Source organism: Miniopterus schreibersii (genome assembly GCF_964146895.1).
Source record: "Miniopterus schreibersii genome assembly, chromosome: X".
In the NCBI taxonomy this organism is placed as follows: Eukaryota; Metazoa; Chordata; class Mammalia; order Chiroptera; family Miniopteridae; genus Miniopterus; species Miniopterus schreibersii.
The window spans coordinates 87,928,768-87,954,362 of record NC_138104.1 but is presented as its reverse complement, the minus strand read 5'-3'; the positions used below and the strand labels follow the sequence as shown (position 1 = coordinate 87,954,362).

The 25,595-nt window shown below is 39.0% G+C and overlaps 1 protein-coding gene across 5 annotated transcripts in view; it reads right to left on the bottom strand.

Moving 5' to 3' along the window:
• DMD (dystrophin) overlaps window positions 1-25,595 on the bottom strand; it is a gene marked incomplete at its 3' end in the record, with an annotated part of 1,946,774 nt that overhangs the window by 604,028 nt on the left and 1,317,151 nt on the right. For all 5 annotated transcript variants that reach the window (XM_081125527.1, XM_081125528.1, XM_081125524.1 and 2 more), the window contains one exon: window positions 10,908-11,009. In XM_081125527.1, the coding sequence (XP_080981653.1) occupies window positions 10,908-11,009 (102 nt within the window). The remainder of the gene's footprint in view (window positions 1-10,907; window positions 11,010-25,595) is intronic.

Genomic DNA, 25,595 nt, shown 5'->3' with positions numbered 1-25,595 from the left:
GCGGGGGTGTGGTATACATGAAGATATGCCACTCAGAATCCACTTCGAGGATGGATTCTTACCCCCCATGGTGGAAGAGATGTCAGTAGACATCCTTCACTGTCAGTCCCTTCAGGGACTGTCCTAGCTGCATAGAGCTTCCTTACCCAAGGGCATACCCTTCCCAGGGCAACCCTCATTCAATGACTGATCAGGGTGAGGGTACAGAGGCTCAGTCAGTGGGGCTCAAAGTAGTAGAATTTTGAAGGGCCGTTTCAGCTGCAGAGCTCCCAGTGGAGTCAGCTAAGCCTGTAGAGGTCAGTGGTGTGCTGGTATATGTTTACAATGGGCTCTCTTGGGATGATGGGAAAAAGGCCCTGATTTTAGTGTTTGCCTATTTCTGTGGTGTAAAAATTCCCCATAGCCACTTTTAAGTTCCCAAGATAATGTCAAGTGGCTCCCCAAAATGCCTGAAAATTTGATAATAGGCTCATATGAGCAGATACAAGCTGGCTCCAATACATCACTGAGTAGCCATATGATTACAGTAAGCCCCCTTATCTGTGGGAGATGCACTCCAAGACCCCCAGTGGATGCCTGAAACCTTGGATAGTACCAAACCTTATATATACTATGTTTTTTCCTTACTGCCCATATATATCCATGATAAAGTTTAATTTATAAATTAGGTGCAGTAAGAGACTAACAAGAATAACTAATAATAAAATAGAATAATTATAACAATATGTTGTAATGAAAGTTGTGTGAATGGCTTTGGGGTCATTAAGTAAAAGAAGGGTGATTTTTTAATTTTTTAATTTTTTTTTAAATAAGGGTGATTTGAACAGAACACTGCAATACTGTGACAGTCAATCTGATAACCAACAGCTACTAAGTGAGTAAGTGTCTACAGCATGGAGACACTAGACAAAGGGATGATTCATGTCCCAGGCAGGACAGAACAGGAAGGCGTGAGATTTCCTCACGTTACTCAGAAGAGCACACAATTTAAAACTTCTGAATTGTTTATCTCTGGAATTTTCCATTTAGTATTTTCAGATCGTGGCTGACCATGGGTAACTGAAACAGAGAAAACCGAAACAGTGGATAAGGGGAGACTACTGTACTTATTGTTAATAGAATGTGAGCAGAATTATCTGTCAGTTCTGGGCTGAGGCTTTTACAAAATGAGTGAAAATTCTGCACCCTTTCCTTCCTTTTCCATTGGCTGGAAGCAGAGGACTTAAGGTCCTACGGCAAACCTTCTCAATGCATAGGGGTAGGGCTATTAATTTCAGTGTCCCAGAGCAGTGGCTCTTATACTTTGGGTTCATCAGGATCACCTACAGGCCCTGTTAAATCAGTGATAGCTGGGTCCCAGCTCCAGTTCTAAATTCAGTAGGTCTTGGGTGGGGCCCAAGAATTGGCTTTTCTAACCATTTTCCAGTTGATGCTGATGCTTAGACCAAAGTCTAAGGCATCCGTTGTACCTAATGAGTTACCTAAACATCTACAATGGACTAGATATGCACCATCCTTGACAAAAATAAGAAAATACACCCTCAAATCATTTTCTACAGGACTTAATTCTATTTGAGAAAAGCTGCCAAGGAAATAAATACTAAAAATTCATCATGTCCTAATTTAACTGTCATCTGTGCTTTTGAGATTATTTATGTCTATTGTATCTAAACTAACATCATGTCAAATAGGGGCTTTTAAATTTTTCCCCGGAGTGCCCGCTGTTAAACATTCACCATCACATCAATGAATATAATTCTTTTTATTTATTAAAACATAAGCCTTGAATCGAAACGCCAACAAAAATGCCTCTGATCAGTGTTGAAAACTCCCACTGAAACTTGTAACATGTGGAAGATATTTATCCATTCTGACATCAGAGCTGCACGCTTAGAATTAAATAGTATAAAAAGCTAGTGGATTAATGTATATTTGGTCTCTTGATTCTCCTGCAAAGTTGCTGTGACTTCCCAAGGACAAATAGTAAGAGTAACTAAATAGTAACCATGGGATAACAAAGGGTAGTAAGAGATAACAGGGAGAAGACAATAAACACAGAAGTAGGTAACTAGAAAATGGAGTGATCTTGGTCATTTATTGAAGGGACAACAGCACAATATATGGTGACGTGTCATCATACACCAGTTAACTTATGTGGGGGGGGGGGAGAGAGAGAGAGAGAGACTGACCGATTAGAGATCGATCTAAACACTGCTGGGATCTGCCTACTATTCTAATAAGTGGGCATACGGCCCCAGAGTGAGTGGGAAGGAGAGACCCTAGTCTGCTGTTCCTCCAGTGGGCTGAGGTTCCACTTTCTTCTCATGGTGCAAGCATCTCCCTGCATTGAGCTTGATTCTCATGTTTAAAGGGGCATATTTATCTTACAGCCTGGCTTCTAGAAGCAAATTAACTGCTTCATCTGGATCTCAACTGTTGAAGAAACAGTGGCCTGTATTGAACTTCATAGTCCACGTGCATCACTTTGTAACAAAGCAAAACAAATAATTAATGACGCCCCTTCAAATGAAGAAACGTTGAAATTACATTGTGTTTCAGAAGGAGGGGCCCTGGATTTCAGCCCTCACTCATTACTGCTGGTTGCGTGGTCACGGCCAAATCAGAGAGCTCACTTGGATTTATCACCCTTGAAACATGGATATAACACCACCACCTAACTCACAGTCCTGTTGGAGAAACTAAATGAGATCTTTTATGTGAAAAGGAGTCTGTGAACTGTAAAGCGGTATAACATTGTTGGTCAGTTATTATGCACTGCTTAAAGAAGCAAATCAGAAGATAGTAATAGACGTGCTCACTAAAATAGTTAAAATATTTTGGTTATCCTGAAAAATACCATGTTTATATATTTAATTTCCTTTCTTAATACCTAAATTCTGAACAGGCCATTCATTTATTTTAATGTTATCTGGTCCACTGTTATTTCCAGCTGGGTAAATGGGGTATTACTACAATTTCAAAAGTAGAGATTTTAAAAATTAAGTGGTACTCTGAATGTACCACAAACATCTGAGGATACTGCAGAATGTCAAAAATGCGGTAAGCTCAGAACTGTATATTTGCCAGTCTTTCCTAATTATTAGCAGATTACTCCACATAAAGTGGCTATAGGTCTTCATTCAGGTGGTCACAAAAACAGTCTTACTACTTCTTCAAGCATCTGGTGTACTCGAGAGTTGGAACTGATTATTTATGTATTATGGGATCGCCTTTTTGCTTGGTTTGGTTTTCCTTTTGGGTCCTCTAGCATGAGCCCATATTTTCTATTTTCACATATTTTCTGTTAGGTTGTAGAGTTCTTTCAGGTGGCAAAAACTTTTGGCTACAGCAACGAATGCAGCATTCTTCACGTAATAAACTTTAAGCAGTGCTCAATAAAACCCTTTAAAAGGTAATGACGTGCCAATCATGTCAATAAGCTTTTACTCAAATTTAAGGGAACCAAACATCTGTCTAAATTCCAACATCTTTAAATATAAAATCAGTGGGATAATAGTTACCAAGTAATATTTTTGATCAGATTTCCAGAATTTTAAAACTTTGACTATGATTTTATTTATATGTGGAATCTAATTAAATAAACAAATAAACAAAACAGAAACAAACTCAAAGATACAGAGAACAAACTGGTGGTCTCCAGATGGAAGGGGGTTTGAAGGGATGGGTGAAACAGTCACAGGGATGTAAAGTACAGCTTAGGGGATATAGTCACAATAGTTACAAAACTCTCACAGGGATGTAAGTTATGAAATAGTCATGGGATATAGCCAATAATAATGTAATAACTATGTATGGTGCCAGATGGGTACTAGATTTATTGGGATGATCACTTCAGATATTATCTAAATGTCTAATCACTATGCTGTACACCTGAAACTAATATAATAGTGTACGTCAACTGTAATTAAAAAACAAAAAAATATTTAAAAAATAAAGTATCTGCTAAACATTTAAATATAGGAAAAATAAAACACCTTGGAAAATGCTAAGTAAATTGCAGATCCCCGCCTTTCCTCACCAAAGCTCAAATGTAACAATCAGAGTGGATTCATATTTTACCCAAAAGGAGAATGTTTTGAGATAATTTTTTTTAAATGGCAAACTTAGTTTCATGATAGGGGACTTTTGCAGCTGAGCATTATTTTCTACTGTATATAATTTGCTTGGAAATGGTCATTAAGTGTTAAGACAATTATATCAGGCAATTCTGGTTCCCAATTCTATTTATAATATACAATGTGAGCCTTTTTCTTGGGATCATTGAGATGCTCCGTATTTCACGATAAAACCCCCGATTTTGCTAGTGTAAAAGAGTGACTGTTCTTTGAGGCTAAAAGAACCTTGACTGGAACTCTATTGAAAGTCAAATATTTTCATTCAAGAGTAAGTTTGGATTTATAGAAAAGAGGAGATCCCTAGAGAAACAGTCAATGAATAGTGAGTGGTGAAGCCAAACCCAATCAAAACGTAACTCTTACATTATTAATATGCCCACTGAAGTAGGATATTAAAGCCAAGTGGCATTAAGGTCCTTAGTAGTGCGTATCATGCCCTAAAGTTCTCTAGACGCTTCACAATACTCGACGAATTCTGAGAACATAGCGGCTGTTCGATAAACACTTTTGACTGATTTAGAAAAAAAGAGCAGAAATTAATTACAAAAAACATGATTTCTGAATATAGCCTTCCTTTTTTTCATTTAAAATGAGATATATTTTTAAACTCTATTTGTGTCAGGGGATTTTCAAAATTTTAAGATCTTATATTTTTCTCTCGTATCAATGTTCGGCATGCAATGAATATCTGTTACATGAATAAATGAATCCACCTATGGCTGCATATACACAGATATATATGTGAATATTGTAACTGAAACATCCATGTCTCTAGAAATGCAATTAATACAGTTGAGGACCAGGGGTGAAATTCAAATTTTTTAAATGCTTGCCCAGTTCCAGCATGAGCTACTTACGGAGTGAGTCTAAATTGAGACTCAATCCCCAAATAGCTCCTCAGAAAGGTATCAGCTCATATCAGAGCTTTATAATTTGTGTCTCATTTTACTCTGAACAACAAAGTTGCAGAGTAGCCTGAAATAACCACAAGAGATGCGACTTTGGGGATGCTTGTGAAAGTCCTCTGACAGAATTTGTTAATAAAAAAAGGTGAGGAAAGTTGATAAATCATTAGCAATTATTGATAGGGTATGACCTCACACTAGTGGTAAAGGCCATCGCAAACAAGTCTTTGAAGATGAAAAGCAAAACGCTAAGTTATTCTGCTGGGGTGACAAACAGTAAATACCTAAGAAACATGACGATTACCTCTCCTAATATGTTGTGAGCGGGCAGTGAGGTTAGGGATAAAAATTCAAGTGGTAACTGGCAGCTAGCTAAGCTAGCTCAGTGACGGTCCCAACTGAATGTAAGACAGTCACAGAAAATACACTAGCGGAGAGAGGGCCACCCCAGGGCCGTGTTTGGGATGAGACGAAGAGCGGGCCACTCTGCCACCAGAAAAATGACTAATATGAGGCACTGCTACTACTTTAACAGTGACAGCTCTGCCCTGCTTTAATCTCACCTTCTAGGTAAAAATTAAGACGCCCGATCAGCACACTGACTGTTTCTTGACAGCATCTAATCCAGGAATGGCCTCCATGTCCCCAGTTCATTCTTAGAATTTGCTAGCCAGCCAAACGCAGGGAGCAGCTCTTCCCAGCACCCTCTTAACCGAGATGCCCACAGTCTTCCCGGAGAGCTCTCTCCCTTGGGCAGTGAGCTAAGTAATCCTAACTTTCTGATGACAGGTATGTCTCTAATAGTATTGAGAGAGAATTTTAACAGCATCAGAAAGGGGCCCGGTGCCATATTGCAAATAACTGGGAACACTGCGAGCTTTAGAATTGTGAAGCGTACATATGATCAGTGTGAATGAACTCATTCCATAAGATATCAATGTGGCAAGCGCAATATTTCTAATCAGTGTGTTATCTTTATAAAATATGAGATTTCAGATACAGAGATGCTGTCCTATTAATAAATTAAATATAATTAAACATCGGGCAATCTCATCCATATTCCTAAGTGTGTATGTCTAGAAGTTGCTCAAAAATCTGTTATAAATTTTATCTTCTCAGTGGGAGGATGAGGGCTCGCCTTAGAGTCAAGCATATATGATTAGCAATTACTAAGCCTCTCGTGGCTAAGACTTTTCCCTCCGTTGTAAGGCTAGCTTGAATTTAAAAAAAAAAAAAGAATTTCTGCTACTCATGTGTTAATAAATTATCAATTATTTCTGATATTTATTCTCTTTCTAGAATTCTTTTCCCAGCATTTCCTATTACCATTGACATGGAAATTGTGCTCACCAAATGAGTCAATTAAAATGGACCTGCCCATTTGGAGGTGGGGGGGACAGATTTATGTCTGTTCTCTATTGCTTTCTGATGTTACAAAATATAAGCTGCACCAGGTAAATGAGATAGTGTGCCTGCCAGAGGATTTATAGAATTCAAATGTTGTGATAATTATAATATTTAATTAGGCAACCCTTTGACCAAGTAGATAGCGCTTGACCTGTTATATCATATATAAATCTTCAGATGAACTTCAGTTGTGAGTAATATAGCAAAAAGATCAGGCAAAATAAAAAGAAAACAAAACCCTAAGGAAATTCTTAGAAATGTTCAAATGTTGATGTTGGCAGTAGAACAAATTCGGTGGGAGAAAAAACACACAACAGCTTAATCTAGTTAATTAACAACAAAAGAGCTGGGAAAATGATACATTACATCCCTGGTTGTGATTGACTGTAATTGAAAATGACTAATGATGCTGTCATGTCGCAGCTTATATCTGAGGACATGATGCCTGGAAGATTATAACTGTTCTCTTGACCATTTGTCTCCAGCAATTACTTTGTATTAAAGGTTGGGGTGGAGCCCTTTGGCCTAATGCACAAGGCTCCTAACACCTTATTTTTTCTATTGCCTTTAAAAAGAATTCAAGAGCAGTAATAAAATACATTATTAGGTTCATGTTAGCAGTTATTTTTTTAATAACCTCAAAAGTTAGCAAGGCAAACCGGCTGGTTTCATCTTATCACTTCAGCAAGGAACAAAGACATTAAAAATGTCATTAATGCTCTCAGCTCTAATATATACAAGTATTTTGAAATGTTTATATCTGTTAAACATTTAACAGAGTAGTGTCCCAATTTAAAGAATGACTAATAATAGAAGAAAATGTCATCTAAATGTGTAAGTTCAAAACAGAGTTAAAAAAAAATTTAAATTCAAATAACAAATGGCTTAATTTTTTTATATTTGTCAATAGTGTTGCTACTCAAGGCAGTTGTTTTTGTTGTTTTTCAACTGCAAAACTGGGTGCTAGTGAGGACCTAGTCATTGATCTGTAGAAAATGAAATATAATGATTTCATCAATAGCATTATTGTAAAATATTATTACCAAAGATATAACTTAAATGTTAAACAATTTAACTTATGCAACACATCTCCAACAATTCTGGAAGATGAAGGAACAATTTACAAATCAAATGAGATAACAGTGTGTGTATATGTGAGGGGGGAGGGAGGGAGGGAAAGGGGGGGAGTCAGGGGGAGGAAAAGAGAGAGAGAGAGGAGAGAGAGAGGAGGAGAGAGGAAAGGGAAAGCATAACAAAGATGCTTATATCTTCGATCATACTATTCTAAGATTTTACCATCTTTGAAAATTAAAGAAATCCTAGAGAAGTCGATGAAGTGAAGATAAAAGGAAAAAATTGAGCCTAGGTGAGCACAGCCCCGACCAGGAGTCAGCTTGGCAGGTGAGCGCGGGAGCTGAACAGACAGGCTGTGTTATGCAGAGTGTGGAGCTGCCAATAGGCAGTTAATTTCCTGAGAAACAGAATCATTCTCTGATGTGTCCTTAATTAAAATGTCTGCAAGCAGTGGACATACCAATTATCCATTTAAATACTCCATCTTATATACATCACAAGAGGGATTTTAATTTTCTTTTTTGAGAACATTGCTTTCTTCTTAATAATTATTATAGTTTCTAAATGTACCTATCCCCCCCACCACAAAAATAATTCTGTCATGAAAATGTATTGCAGGCTATTGGGACCCTTTTCCCTCCTATTAAGCAGTGAGAAACCTGACAGTTAAGGGGAAAAGGCATTAGGTAGCACAATTTAAACGTTTTGGTATAACAAAGTAAAGTTGAAAGCAGGCTTTGTTTATGCACTATCAGAAAAATGGGTCACTCTTCAGAAAATCATCCCTAACCTTTAAAAAGAATTTTTTTTTTAATCCATGCAGAGATTTAAATCGTCCCCGCAGCTTGCAGCCGTGTATTGCTGGGTTCCATGGTCTGAACTATCAGGCCATGTTTGAACCTTGAGTGTTTCACGCTACTGCAAGCTCCAGCTAATTTTCAGGTGTTTCCAAGGCCATGGCCTGCAGCAAAGGTCACAGGTGAATCAACTATTTCTGTACATCCCCCAACATCAATGTTGCCAGTTTGTCACTATCGACTTGGTGTGTTTCATCTTCTCCAAGCCCAAGGGATAAAGGGTAGAACACGAATGACTTTTACTTAGTTTTGCTTCTCCCAAATGAGCTGACTTGAGAGGAAATGGGGAAGGAGGGAATGGGAAGAAGAGCTCTGGCTCTGCAAAGTGGTTTTAAGGGATATGAAAGAGGGAAGGTTCACACCTCCTTGCTCTTCCTTTGATTTCAGATAGACAGTCCCCCCTTTACACCATGAACGGGGCAGCAGAAGGCAGGGATGCCCAGATGTGGCAGATCCCGGATCTTAAGTGGCCCAGGAGTTGAGGGCATGGATGGGGGCGTGATAAATTAGCATCAACTGCTTGGCTTCTTACATCCAGTGAAAACAAAATATGCTAGTCAGAGGAAGGCAAATACCATAGGATTTCAGTCATGTGTGGAATCTAATGAATAAAATAAACTAACAAAATAGAAACAGACTCACAGATAGGGAGCAGGCTGACAGCTGTCAGAGGGGAGGGGGTTGGGGGGCTGGGGGAAAAGGGGGAAGAGATTAAGGCAAAGAAACTCTTAGACACAGACAACAGTGTGGAGATGACCAGAGGGAAAGGGGGGTAGGAGAGGGTAAAGGGGGGCTAAGTGGTGATGGAAGGAGACCTGACTTGGGGTGGTGAGCACACAATACAATACACAGATGATGTCTTATAGAACTGTACACCTGAAACCTATGTAATTTTATTAACCAATGCCATCCCAATGAATTTAGTAAAAATAATTAAAATTAAATGAAAAAAAATGTTCTCATTGACTGTCAATTAAGACTTTCCCCTCGGTTTTTTCTTTTACAAAGGTTCAAAAGTAGGAGCCAATTTAAGTGCACATTTGCGATCTGAAACAGCTGTACCAAACCCTGCATAAGGTCTCTGAGGATCAATCGAGTGTAGACAGAGTCGACCTCCACAATGGTCCATTCGTGGGGTTCAGGGCGTGCCACGGGCGTCGCTCTGATAACCAAGGAAGGCGTCTGCTAGGGGACTGGCGTGGCTTAGAGGATCAACAGAAACCCTGACATTTGCTGCCTTCAGAACCTTCCCTGGCTCTCTAATCTAAATACTCAACACATTGTGACATCACGAAAATCATCATACTAGGCGTGGAACTGGATGGGCATTATTACTAGCCATTCAGATGTCAGAAGTGGGGCAACGTATTCCTCAATAAATGTCTCTCAATATTTCTAGAGAACCAGGTGCCTTTGGGCATCTGGTATTTGGACATTACGTTGAGGCTAAAACTTTAACTTTACCTAAGGAAAAGCTCCTTGTAAACTGTAAGGAAAACAAACAATGTTCTTGAAATGAAGCTTGGCCAAGTGTAAGCGGTGACCTTAGAGACAGAGTCGAAGTCATGGTAATGCCTGCAAGGACAAACTAGGCCTGTATAATGAGGTTATTGACCTGCGCTGTTTGAGAGCAGTTTTAAACATGAGGGGGAGGCTCACTAAATCTTAGCCGGCAACATTAGCTAGAGAAACCAGGCCTGATCAATAAACAGCCACCATTACAGGCTCACGGGAACCTTCATCATAATGGGAGCCATTATCATTTTCGTCAGGTACAGAAAATAAGGTAACCCACACCTAACGCCTATTTATCACAGGACTCTCATTTGCAAATGGAAGCCATTGATTAGCTATTTTTGAAAACTGAGCTGGCTTCCCATCCCTCTCCTCATGTAATAGCCTAGGAATAAACTTGTCCTAGACTTCAGCATGCGCCCGGGGAAAGGAAAGGAGTGGAAAGCTTTCGCCCCGGCGGCCCGCTTTTTTTTTTTTGCGAAAGAGACGCGATTACATGGCATTTCACTAAAACTTCTTGACCCAATAAAGTGCTGACTCCCAAATGCCGATTCCTTTTTCACAGGAAAGAACAACAGAGGAAAGAAAGGTCACAGACCATATTGTGATTCTTTACAGCTGTTGGTGACAGACAGTATGATGCAGTAGCTTGATTTGAATGAAGCCGAACGATATGAAAAGCATCGAGGCCGGCAAGCCAAGCAGTAAGGCCTCAAAGAATTTAATCTACCTTGAAGGTGGGACTACTTTTTGTACCGATGGCAGCGCACCAGGACAGAAATGAGTCCTTTAATGCAATGACTCGTTAATAGCCTTAAGATCACAATATATAAATAGGATATGTTGATCAAAAAGACAGCTCTGCCTCTGCTCTTGCAGTCCGGCCAATGTTTCTTTACAAGTTATTTCATTGATTACAAACGGACCACGTCAATGGGGAGTGGACACCAGGGAAAGCACAAGCCATTACGAGGTAACGGGGATGGCTAGAGGTCGCTTCCTTTGCACATTACCTTCGCTGGCTGGGTGGCTGGTTTTTCCTTGTACAAATGCTGCCCTTTAGACAAAATCCCTTCCACATCCGGCTGCTTAGCTTGAACTGCTACTTCAGTTTCCTGGGGTAAAGAACACATACAGTGCAGATTAACTTCACAGTTAGTAATAAAATTACTAAATTTAACTATACCCTTGGAGACTCCACATGTGCTGCAGATCAATTTCTGCACAGTGCATATGGGGCGCAAAAAAGGAGCGTCAACCGCAGAGAAAAGAAATAGAGGTCTTCGTGAAACACGCTGAGGTTTTAGAAACTTATCCAAAATCTTCAAAGTATATTGTCATACTATTATAGAGAAACAGGCGCTAACTTTGTACCTGTCAAAAAAGTAAAATGCAATAATGAAAAGTATGATTTATGAGTAGGATTAATATGGATAAATGCTATTGCTCGCGCCAATAAACTCAGTAATCCTAACGTTCATGTTACTTTACAAAGTTCTTAGTTTAACAGGATTCTCTTTGGGGCTTTGGAGCCAAAATTCTGTTCTGAAATAGAAACCAAATAATTCTTTCCACATCATTGTCAAAATTATTAAGTTTCTTTCCAAAAAGTAAACACTTAGAGCACAGTATCAAGGCTTATTAATTATTAAGCAGTCAAATGAAATAAACCTTTTGAGAAATGATTACTTTAAGAACCTGTTTGTTTTTCCTTAGTCTGGAGGAGACCAAAGTATGACCCCAAAAAACACACACACCAAAAACACAAACAAAAAAACCTCTTTAGATATATGAATATAAAGTGCTTTGCTACTGGCTTTCTGTCTAGCTCTCTTGAAGAGAGAACACAAGAAATGTGCATAAATTGAAGGTGAAGGAAGTGAAGTTAAATATTACAGAAGACTTCTTGGATGGAACACTTGTTAAACACAAGGATGGAGTATCGATTAATCAATGTCAGGCGTCAGTCAGGGTCTGGGCAATCTTCCCCAGAGAGCAGCTCCTGATTAACCCATCTCTCTCTCCCTCCTGTCCGACCCATAGCCTCCCAGCACTGCCGAGTGTCTTCAGGCCACTGTTACCTTTATATGCCGTGTTTGTACCTGTTCTCTCACACCATCAGAGCTGGGAGTCCTCTGAACTCAAATGACTATAATCTTGTATGACACACTTGGATGTCCTGAAACTTCTGGGGGCTCTGCACAAGCTCTTGAGAGGGATTATTTCTTCAGTTCTGATTATAGTAAATACCATTGGGAGGTGGGCACTTTGGTTAAAAGCATCAATAACATTAAAACTAACCATGTGCGTAAATGGGTACTTGTGCAAAACACACACATGCATACTTACACACCAACTCTAGGGACAGTGATTATGGAAGAAACGAATCTAAAATTGTAAGAATTCATTCTCTACGACAAGAAATTCTAAAAGTGATTTAAAAAATCTCACAAAATTGTAACAAGGTCAGATTCAGAGTGTACTTTGTGAGGGTTGAGCATTTCTTCCTTCCTTTAAATTATTTCTAAGTGCACCCATTGTAAATGCTATACCGTCAGAAAATGATGACAAATAGTTAGTAATTTTACCAATGCTTCTCGTATGCAGCCAAATGATTAACACTAACACCTCTCTCTCCCTGGTCCTAGTCTTCAATTGCAGATAAATAGTTCCAAAGATCGCAAAGAATTGATGCTACTATGCACAAGGCACTGGTGAAAAGACAGGGTTAGGAGACTGCATTTGATATTACAAGGAATTCCCTTAGGAAATGAACATATATATCTTAATTCATGAAATTTTTCACTGGCAAATGAACAGCAACAGCAACAAGGCTGACATTAGGGCGGCCCAGATGCTACTTAGAGCTGTGAGTTCTACGCAGGGACTTGCCAGATGGACTGAGAAAAAGGTGGCATGCTGCGTGAAATGTCCATGTTTTGCACCTGAAGAAAGCAAAAGATTCCTAGATTTAGTCCTGGGATGAATGAGCTTTGCAAAGTCACATCCCTTTCCTTTATGGAAATGTTTCCCATTAGCATGTCCTTTCATCCCCGTGACTGTGATCTCTTCCTTCTACAATGAAATAATGAAGAGTTTAGATACCTTGATGAGATTTACAGCTTGTCCTACAGAAACAGAGCAGTGGGCGAGAGGAACCACGTTCATCTCTAAAATAGTTGTGGTTAATTCTCCTTGGTGCTTTTCTGGAGAACTAGATCTCTAATTACACCCGCCTTTAAAAAATCACTTTAGAATTTATCTTACGACATTTACCTTCAGTGTGAACTTATTAGTTAAAATGTAGGTCAGCTTTTCGGGGTCAAATATTGCTTGGAGGGTCAACTGTAGTATATCCAGTGAAATTCACTTAAATATTCTTTAGTAAACTTTTTAAAATTAACATGAGAAACATACACTACAAAAAGCTGACAACCAGTCTGAAAAAAATGGAAGTCTACATGAAATCAATTTTAAAATTTTGATAGCTCTCCATGCAATGAAAATTTGACATGGAAAAATCAAAAAGCGAAGCAAAACGAAACAAAAAACCTCAGGCAAACTGTATGACTGTGAAAAGAAAAGAAAAGACTAAAAATCCTTAGCTGAGCCAAAAATGCCAACAAACTGCTATGATGATATTAACGGCTGGAGTAATAGTAACAGAGCTGCTAAAAGCTTACCTTGTGACAAACACTGTGTGCTTCAAACATTTTCCCCCCTCACACTTACACTCCTATAATAAGGGCACTAAATCATTTTACAGGTGCTGGAACTGAGGGATGTTGAGTCAATCTGTCCAAGACCAGACAGCTTGCAAATGGCCCGGTTGAGATGACAATCTCCACTTGACCCCTTACTCTGCTGTGTGCAGTGCGCATGTGTGCACATGCTAAAAACTGGCAGTCCTGTTTCTTAATCTGCCAATTTTTCTCCTCGTCTTTAACCCTAATACATTCTATAACACCCTTCCAGGGTGTAACAGAGAAAACACTGCATCTTCCCAGCAGAGAAGGAAATACCTTCTTACATAGCCTTTGCAATGCTCCAAGGGTGTCCTGTGGGCTTATGATCGCTAGACTGATAACACCCAGGCCAGAGACCTGGTCTCAGTCAACCTTTTATCTCACCAATGGCCTCACATCTTTATATGATTGGAGGTAAGGCAAAGGAGGTCACCCCTACAATGGAAACACAGCTAATTACAGTGGCCAGATTTTGTAAGTAGAAAGTGTTCAACTTCAAAGAACATTCAGACAAGAAAGTCTTCATGGGATTTCAACAAGAAAGTCTCACTTCTAATAATAGAACATTTCCACTAAGGTCCCCCCCTCGCATTATTCTTTAATATACTCCCGGCAATGCAAGACTGTGCACCGGGAGTTAAGACCCTTATAATGTGACTAGTGTTTTATTTTCGTCACAGTATTGACAGTTCATTATGATCTCCTGCATAATTTTAAGAAAATAATATTTACTAATTAGGTAATAGGGAATAAGCCTTTGTTAATACTCACTAGGAGAATATCAGGGAATATTTTAAAATTCCGCCCTGATAGGTTTTCGAATGGAGTAGCTCTAAGCACCTTGCTTATTGGCTGTTAAAGAGCATTACTAATATTGGGGCGGTGGTAGCCTGACATGCAGCGAAGCAATGGTTAGTGATGAGAAAGGCTAAACGATACCTTTGAGGGGGAAAGGAACAATTCATATGCAAATTAATATATCTGCATTGTCTAAGAATTGATTCATTGAACATTACATTTCTAATTCAATATTAAGCTCACAGTGCATGTGTTTTAAACTAGAAACTTGATGTTGCTAAGGATAGTAAAACACTGATACATTTTGCCTTGTTTTCTTTCTTATTTTAAATTTATTTACATTTCCATCATTTTACCTACTCTTAACCTTAGAATACATGAATATATATATGTATGTATATGATATGATACATACATATGTATCACAATATAGGGAGGATATGAACAGTCTTTGCATGTATGTTCCAACATTTGTTCATTCATTTATTCATTTGACAAACATTTATTGAATATTTACAAGTCAAAATCTTGGCTAGGAACCGTGACTACCCCCCGAGGCATAAGGTAGACCCTTGAGAAGAATAAGGACAGACAATTACACATTAAACTTAGAGCACAACAGGCACAAGGACCAGCGAGTGCAATGAACAGTGAGGGGCAGAGCAGGAAGTGATCAGCTCTGTGTTTAAAGGGACAAGAGGGGAGGGACAGGCCTCAGGGGGAAGAGCCCTGAGCAAAGGCTCGGAAGAAGCTCAAACACTTGGTTGACAACGAGACAGATGATAGGAAGTATTCCAAGAGCGAATCTGAATAATTCACGACAGGAACCTGAGGCAGCACGGGGATCCCATCTGGGGGAACGTGGGGGGGGGGGGGCAATGGTGCGGGAGTGGAAGGCAAGGGCCAGAGGGAAACGGGGTCTGTACACCACCCTCAGGACCTTAGTGGAGAAGCCACAAAAGAGTTTTAAACAGCAGAATGACCCTTTGTATTCTAAGTGATGGATATATACATTTATATATGAATGTAAGAATAGATGCATATGATTTACTACTAATGCATGGTTTTCCATTCAACTCTCAATGATGTATAGATATATAGATATATAGATATGTACATGCTGCTCCTGAAAACAAAGAAATTTAAGATAAAAATGACAACTTTTTCCTTAACAAACATACGTGCTCATTAACTTACTTTACTTATTTGTAAAAAGCATTTCCTACCATTTGGCTATTTTGTCAATAATCGCAATCCAGTTTTTCTATCTAGTCTAAGATATCATGGATCGTAAGGATCACTATTATTTTATGAACTGCTAAGAAAGCTTAAAAAAAGCAATTGGACTTTGTAGACACTGTTGTGAGATATACCTCAATTTCAGAGATGCTGAAATGTAAAAGAATGCATTTTGGGATCAATTAAATTCTAAGATATTTGTTTTATTAGTTTGGTTTATTAGTTCATTATTATTTATTGACTGTGAACATGGCTGTCCTGTGGGTGAATACACTTTCCTCACCATCGATTTTGGGCTTGACTGCGCGCCTCACTTTGCTCAATGAACTGTGAGCAGAAGTGACTGTATGACAGCTCTGAGCTGGGTCTTTTAGGGCAATTCAAGATTTTCTAGTACTTCTAGTTCCTGTTGTCCACCATGAGAGAACGCACGAGGTAGAAACTGTTCTTTCAGCCTGCGTTCTGGAATAAGACATTTGGAACACATCCGCAGTCTAGAATGAGAAAACTTGAACTTGACCCATAGTATGGAGAAAGCTGCAGCAGATCTGCAGACACATGAGTGGATACTGTATGTTGTTTGTTATAAATCACTGGGGCTTGGGGATTGTTTGTTACTGCAGCAACAGCTGACAATTACAATGTTATAATGAAACAAACAAATAAAAAACATATGGCTTTCTGGGATGACAAAAACAAAGTAAGCCTTTAAAATAAATGTGCCCTGGCCACATCTATCGACTGCATCATCTCTCATTTCACATACAAACTGTTTGCTAAGAAGGGTAGCAAGAAATGAAAAATGAAATGGAATCAATATTGTGTTAGAGCCTGACTTCTCTGGCCTAGATTGTCAGGCCGACTCTGACAAATGAAGGCTGATGGATGGAAAAACACAACATTGTGCAGTTCGGTTTCTTTCTTTTCCCTCACGCTGGGTGACTGTTCTTTTATTTATCTACAATTAGGTTTGCTAGACCAGGGCAACGCAGCTCTCCTTCACTGTAACTGCATGCTGTTAAATACATGCCAAGCCGATTGACAAAGAATGACAGGCTCTCTCTTCCCATTCGGAGCTAATCAAGGGCATCCCACCAAAGGGCGGCTTTTCCTGATTTAGTGATTCATGGATTTGAAAAATAATCTGTCCAAATATACAAAGTATAATGCAGTATTGATTTTTTTAAAGTGGCAAGTGTTATGAAACCAAGAAGATATAATCTACCAAGGTACATACTTTAAGTGTTCAAGGCCAATAAAAGAGTGTACGTAGGTGTGACCATCAAGTAATGAGACTGATATTCTCTCTTACAAGTCCTCCACTCGTACAGAAGGGGTTTCAAAGTCTTACTGGTAGAATTGTTTTTGCAAACAAAATCTTGCCCTCCAGGACCCCCAACACATTAATTCATTCAGTAAACATTTACCGAAGGGAAGAGCACCTATTTTGTTCTAAATACTGGTTAGGTACTGGAAATATAATTGTGACTAAAAGAGACAAAGCTTCCCTGTTCTTGTAAAGCTTACTCTTCAATGGGGACAATGGCAATAAAATAGAAATTACGATACATCAGAGGGTGAAAAGTTCTAAAGACAGAAAGATAAAGCATCAGGTGGGAATAGGAGATGTTTGTGTGGGAGGTGAACATTTGAGAAACTACCTCCACGGGAAGCCTCACTGAGAAGGCGGTGTTTGAATAAAGATTAGGAGGACGTGAGGCAATGAATCAAGCTGCTATCTCAGGGAAGAACAATCGGTGCAGCGAAAACAGCACGTGCAAAGGCCCTGGGGCAGGAGTGCGTTCCGTTTAAACAAAAACAAGAAAGCCAGGGTGAGTGGAGCCTCGTGAGCAAGGGGAGAGTAGCAAGAAGCAAGCCAGAGAGGTTGGGGAGGGTAGGTCCTGCAAGGCAACTATGTGAGGGCTTTGGCTATTACTGAGTGAGATTAGGAACTGTAAGGAGGCTTCCAGTAAAGGAGTGATGGGAGCTGACTTATTTTTTAATGGATCATTCTGACTGCTGTGCTAAGATTAGACTAAAGGAATGTAAAGAACAGATAGCAGTAATAAGCAGATTCCCAAGAGGATTTGTTAAATTTAACATTGCTTGGAGGGAAGTACTTGTTTGTGATAACCTAATGCATTTACTCTGGAAATTTTTATACATACAGTTCTTACATGAGGACTAAATTTCTAATCTAGTTTAATAGCAACACAGGGCAGTGCTTTAAGAAGAGTCATTTGCCCAGCTGGTGGGGCTCAGCGGTTGAGCATCGACCTGGGATCCAGAAGGTCATGGTTTGATTCCCTGTCAGGGCACATGCCTGGATTTCGGGCTTGATCCCGAGTAGGGGGTGTGCAGGAGGCAGCCGATCAATGACTCATCATTGATGCTTCTCTCTTTCCCTCTCTGTTCCTTTCCCTGAAATCAATAAAGATAAATTTAAGAAAAAAAGAAAGAATTTAAAAAGTCATTTATTGAAGCTGGTGCTCCCAAGGTTTTACCACATTCCGAATCCTTAGTGGTGAGGAGTGTGGGCTCTTGAGCCTGGCTATCCAAGTTCTAATTCTGTCATGACTTGATTATTTGCAACAGAAAACATATGGCCCATAAATCCTAAAATATATTCTAAAACCTTTGCTCTCTGGCCCTTTCCTGAAAAAGGTAGCCAATTGCTGATGTAGAAAAATGTCTGGGATTTGTGGCTCTAAAAACCTTCAGGTACAGAGAGAAATTATATGGGTAGCAATTATTTAAATCCTCATTTGAGGATATTTTTCCATTGTTTTTCAGAGAGAGTGGAAGGGAGAGAGAGGGAGAAACGTCAATGTGAGAGACACACATAGTTTGGTTGCCTCCTGCATGTGGCCTGACCGGGGCCGGGGATGGAGCCTGCAACTGAGGCACGTGACTTTGATGGGAATCGAACCTGGGACTCTTCAGTCTGCGGGCCGATGCTCTCACCACCGAGCCAAACCTGCTAGGTCTATGGGTAGTTATTTTTGCAGATAACATGTGAGAAACCCATTTTGCCTTTTACCTTCTTATGTAGACTCAGAGAGATAGGCAAACAGCTTATAGTTATACTTTAGAGCAGAGCCCAACAAACCTTTCTGTAAGGGGCCAGGGAGTGAATGGTTGGGGCTTTGTGGGCCATATGGTTGCTGTTATACCTGAATTCTGCCATTGTAGCGTGCAAGCAATACATAAACAAATGAGCGTGGCTGTGTTCCAATAATATCTTCTTTACAAAAACAGGAGGTGCGCAGAATTTGGCCCTTGGACTGCAGTTTGCTGACTCCTGCTTTAGTATGTTAGTGTTGTTGGAAGTTCCCACATTAGGGAAAGGAACATCTGGGTTCTAGGCTTATCAATTCATGAGTTGGGGCAAGTCACTTCAAGTCTATGAACTTCAGTATCTTTAATTATAAAATGAATGAAAATGACAGATCTTATTGTGGATAAAGAGTTCACATCATATTTTGCCCTGCTGCAGGAGAGGATGACCTTTGAAGAACCTTCTAGCTGCATTCTCCCTGGAAACCTGATAAAGTTGAATGTCAACTGTGTTGGTAGGTGACATTGCTTCTGCTTAAAAAGAAAAAAAGACTCATTGGTACATTACAGCTGGTTTAGGAGCTCTGTGGATGAACTACAGATGTCTAATGGGAAGCTATGATTCTGGAGATCCTCAGTAACTCTTGTAACTGAGTGTGTACCTTTCACGGATCTTGGAAACTCCACCTATGTTATAAGACATTCCTTGGCTCCTGGAGCGCATGAGGCTTCCAGGCCAGGGTTGACCCAGCCCCTCTATGTGAGTCTCTTTCCTCTGCACCCGAGCTGTCATTCGGGAGCGGACAGGCGCTGCAAAGAGAATGGCTCTGGGATGGCTCTGGGGATGCTGCACAGACTGCTTTCAAATCCCATGGAAGAGACATGCCTGATGCTGCCTTTCTGGGAAGCTGTTTCTGTTCCTGTATCTTCCTAAGTGAATTTGAAGCTGAATGTGGTTAATGGCAGTCTTGTTCACTCGCACCTAAGAAAAGAAGATTCGCTGATGGGCTTTACACTAGTAATTTCTAAGGCCCACATTGTAGTTTCACAGGTTAACTGCTCTGAAACTGGGACACATTTTATAAATGATGGTGTGTCAGAGTCTAATTGGCAGCACTTTTTTCTTAGTGACAGATAAAATAATGATGCATATTCTAATCAATGATATCTTAGAAATAATGAAATATGGTATATGACCAGGATATTTATAGTAGCTAAGGATCGAATAATTTAGTATATGCAAAAGTAACACTAACTGCTACCATTTACTGAGAACTTACTAAGTATAAACATTCTGCTATGCTCTTAACATAAACCTTAATTAATCATCTCACTCAATCTCCACTGCAGAACCTTTCAGCAGACATTATTATCATTTTTCAAAAGAAAAAAACTAGTCATGATAGGTTAGGGAACTTGCCTAAGGCACAAGCTAATACATGGTGAATATGGGATTTGAACCCTGGTCTGCCTGATACATATCTTGCATACTTAATTACTACAGTACAGACTCTATGGATTTGCTTAAGTATGATACATATATACAATTAGGGTTTATTTGCTGAATCACAGGGTTTAGAACCAGAAACAAGTAGTTTTCACAAATATGTAATTTTGGTTTAAATCAAGATTTTTCACCCTCGGACTACTGACATTTTGGTCTGGATAATTTTTTGTTGTAGGGGACTGCTTTGTGTGGTGTAGAATGTTTTGCAGCATCCCTGGTCACTGTTCACAAGCTGCCAGTAGCACTTCCACCTTCCTTAGGTGTGACAACCAAAACGATCTGCAACCCTGGCTGGGTTGCTCAGTTGGTTGGAGCATCATCCCGATGCACCAAGATTACAGGTTCGATACCCGTTTAGGGCACATACAAGAATGAACCAATGAATGCAAATCGATGTCTCTCTCCCCTCCCTTTCTTCTCTTTCCCTAAAAAAAAAAATATATATATATATCAATAAATCAAAATTAAAAAAAAAAAAAATCTCCAGACATTGACAAATTCCTGGAGAACAGAATCCCCCCTAGTTGATAACCACTGAATTACTGAATATATGAATGAACAAGTGAAAGGATGTCTGTCTTCTCCTGGTCCTCATTAGCAGCGTACGTAAAATAGTATAACTTAATATAAACACTTTTCTATCTTTTTTCTTGTATGGAGCATTGTTTGCAATGCCATCTGTTTATATGTGTGTGTGTTTTTCAGATGTACTACTTCACGCACTATGACTTTTTTTTTTTATCCCCATGCAAGGATATGTTTCTTGATTTTAGAGAGAGAGGAAGGGAGAGAGAAACATCTATAAGAGAGAAACATCAATCGGCTGCCTCTCGTACGTGCAAGGCTGCAACCTAGGTACGTGCCCTGACCGGGAATCGAACCTGCAACCTTTTGGTGCACGGGACGGTGCTCCAACCCACTGAGCCACTCGGCCAGGGCCGCACACTGTGACTCTGCAACCACATCTGAATGTGGTTCTGATGAACTCTAACCATAATGGCATGTTTCAGTTTCTGGCTGAATCATTCCTAAACACTGCTTTAAATATCCCAAAGGGATTAAGGGGTACAGTGGAGTCTGCAGACTAGAGAGGCATGGATAACAGAAAGTAACTCTGCCATGTCACTGAATAATCCTTTTCTCGCTTCGCACATTCATCTTGGCCAGTGGTATTTCCATTCTTTCAAACCGATATGGCACAGCTTAAAGTCACCATCCGTGCGGTAACTGGACAGAGTTCTTGAAGTCTTGACAGAGAGTATTTAACAATGTAAGTATTATGAAACACTAGACGTTGCTTTTTAAAATATACGACGGCAGGGTAATTTCCATTAAAAGCAAAGCAAAGAGAAATTAAATTCTGACTTCATGATTGACATACACTTCAAATAAAATTAAAGATGCTTTGTTTTTGACTATTAAGTGCTGTACCGAAATTATAGTCATTGTCTAAACAACTCTTCTAAGTTCTTCCAGAACTTGTAAACTCAAGCAATCAAATGGGCACTGAATTAAACTTGTTTTTTTTTTTGTGTGTGTGTGTGTGTGTGTGTGTGTTTTTAAAGCAACAAAAATATCTGAGGCTTCTCTTCTGAATAGTTTTTCCTTAAGCATGTATAGAAAATAAAACAAACATGACGGTTTCTGGAGTGAAAGAAAAGAACACACAATCGAATGAAGCCCCTTCTTTGGTTCACACACGTCCATCTTCATCTTGGTTCTCAGGTCCTCACCTAGCCTACCATACTTAATTTTTATATTGTAACTCTTTATATTTTTATATTTCTACCACTCTAGCTAAGTGAACATTTTCACTGGTCTCCTGTAAAGTCAATGATAAGGTTTGGGATAAGGGATTGTGGACCTGTATTTTAGATGCATGTAACTGCTAAAATCCAGAATATACAGAGAATTCATATCAATCTGTAAAAGAAAGCAAACAATCCAATAGAAATTGTGCAAAGTAACTGAAGAGGCAACTCATAGAAGAAGAAAAAATGAATGGCTACCAAACATGAAAATCTGTTCAACAGGGGATATGCAAACTGAAATCATAAATTCGGGCCATTCCCTGTTGCCGCTGGAATGTAATTTACAATATATAATAAAGATGTGAATGCTCTCATGAGTCAGCAATTCTACTTTTAGGTATTGGCACATGGGTTTACGAGGCGGCCTACGAAGAATGTTCTTTTAGCAGTGCTCACAGCAGTGAAAACCTGGAAGCAACCTAATGCTCACTCCCGCCTAATCTCATAGCCCTATTGATCGTTTTGTTGCTCTTCAAATCAGAAATGCATTTAACAGATTACTTCTCTATTCTGAAGCCTCTTTAAATTGTCGTTCTTATTTTGCAGGTTCAAAATCCTATTTAACTTATTCATAAGCAAAGTTAACGCTTCTATTCATAACTGGCTCATTGAGGAATTCAAGATAATAAAGTAATAATGCTGTCTCTAACATCTGACTTCAGATATAATAGAATATTTAGTAAAATAGCTCAGAAAACATCCGTTTAGTTTGGAGTGAAGCATATGAGTGAGTGTGTGTGTGCGCGCGAGCGCACGCATAATTTTGCATTTGTTATCTCTCCAATTATGTCAATCACTAATACCCATTACTATGCTAATACGAGAAGATACACTGCAATAAACGTTACCATGAATTACTAATATTGTGTTTCTTATCAGCAATTTCATCAAATAATTTAAGACAGAGATGCATATCTATTCATATTTTCTCTACCTATTCACTAAAGTTCTCTCAAAAAATCTTAAAAATTAAAAGTATGCACACACAGCTCTGTAATTTCATGGGTCAATATGTAGAATTTTAGTTATGTCCTACACATTCTTGAGTTCTTTCATATTTTGCCTTTTGTTTGCTTAATGGAATTACTAATTTTAAGAATAGCAATCTCATTTTTTAAAATTTATTTTTTTATATGTATATCTTTATTGATTTCAGAGAGAGGAAGGGAGAGGGAGAGAGAGGGAAACATCAATGACGAGAGTCATTGATCGGCTGCCTCCTGCGCGCCCCCTGCTGGGGATCGAGCCCGCAACCCAGGCCTGTGCCCTGACCGGGAATCGAACGGCGATCTCCGGGATCCTAGGCTGATGCTGAACCGCTGAGCCACGCGCAGTGGGGCAGCAATCTCATTTTAATGGTTAGCATGTTACGTAGTCATTATTATAAATGAGTTTTGAGCTTTTAAGCCTTAAAATTAAAGCTACTATTATAATAGTGCAGGTTAAGTAAGTATGGCTGTTTTTATAAACTATATACATTGTGCCTTCTTATGACCAGTAACTGTTGAATATTCATTATGTCCAGAGGAGGCAACCAAGTGTGCAGAAGTTGGAAGCTATGGCTTCAGAAGTATTGGGCATACAAATTCTAAGTTTTTCATCTATGTGTTTTTGAAACTGCAGAACAAATTAAATGCATTTACACTGGGTGGGAATTCAAGTAGTTAATTTACAACAAAGGTGTTTCTTTTTCAAATTATGTATCAGATACATATAGATGAATTTGGAACTCCCCATCATATGTATAACTCCAAATACTATACGGACATATTTTTTCTAATATGTGGATGAATGAGTCTAGTCACACTAATGCTACTGCTCAAAGGAGAGCCAGGAAAAATAAGAGAATGATATGACGAGGACAACAGCAGACATGTGACAGCTGGGAAGTATTTGGAATACAAAGGTGATTAGGAAGCACAATGGAATGAAAGCAGTAACATCGGCTGATTATGTCCAGTAGATGATAGGAGTACTTGTAATATACAACGGAGAATTGTATTGGTTAGATTTATAATATACTATCATTTTCAAGGACAGAAATACAGTAAGTGAAATCTCAGGATACAGAACAGTATTATTTAAGACGAAATAGTGCTATGGCATCTCTAAGCAAATTTAGTGCACAAAGTCTGCCTATGTCTTCGTTGAGAAGAATCAATGACTTGTGATATATTTTCCCACTAATAAAATCTAGGTTTATTCTGAATTTGAATATTTTGAGTATTGCTTAAAATTCTACCTTCAGAATGCTACAGAGTTTCACTAGAGATAATTCGTCTTTAAATTAATTTCCACCAATCATTTCGGTAATTTTTGTAAACTCTCAAATATGAGTGCAAATTTACATTGATATAAGTTTATGAGATAGCAGATGAACAGTAAAAAATCTTAAAATAAGTATCCGTTAAAGTGGTCTTTTTAGTGTTAATTTATTTTTCTATGTATTTGTCTTTTCCTCCCCTTTTAAAATAAAAGCACAATGATTATGGCCATAGCTTCTCTTGTTTTTGTTTTCCCCACAATGTTCTATGTGTGAACACCAAGTCCATACCCTCCCTCCCCCAAATGTGTTGAGTGGCTTTATGTTTATTGCTTCTTGGCAGTCATCCTTACCCATAATGATAGTTATACTTGCTTTAAGAGGGATCATAATTATGTATTTAGAATTTTAAGTGTTCTTCAGTGGTAACTCACAGATTTAAGAATTCCTTAACAACCAATGTAGTTCAGTGAGCAGAGCTCAGAATTTCACGATGAAAATACAAGTTCACAGCCACGAGGTCAGTAGGGTAGACACTCACCAGGCAGACAAGGGGTATTGCTGCAGAGACCAGAGGGTCAAGGACAGTACAGAGACCTCCATGGGGACCTTAGGTCATGTATGACATGTAATTTTCCCTCACCTGTCAATCCAGATGCCATTCTAGAGAGGAGCAGGAGAAAAGCAAAGAAATCTGAAAGACTGACCATTTATCCAAGTGATACCAACTCATATAAAGGCACGGGTAAAACTGTTTAATAAGAGTGAGGTTCTTTTTTTCTTGCTACCCAACATGGGAGAAGTTTATGAAGATCAGTGAGGAATGTTGCATTTGTGTGAATCAGTGTTTGACCCCAAGGCATATCTGTACAAGTCCTCTTGCATATTTCTTATACTCATGGTTATTTGCTTACTTAAGGAGCCATGACTGTGTCTCAAAATGTAGTTCTCAGGCTATGGTATCAGTATCACCAGGGAACTGCATTTTAACAAGATCCTCAGCTCATTCCCCCACATTAAAGATCGAGAAGCATGGCTCTAGATAGCATATACTAGAATTGGGAATGTGTAAGTGTTAACTCCAGCATTTTAATTCATTTCCATACTTATCTTCTGGATATAACATTTATCTTTCAATGACACAGCTTGGGAATGAACAGCTTCATGGACACAGTGTTTTTGAGACAGACAAGTAAGAAAGGTGGCTGTATCTTTTTAAAAGTTATGATTAGAAAAGCGGTACTGTTCTTAGTACTGCGAACTGCAGGCGCATAGCATTT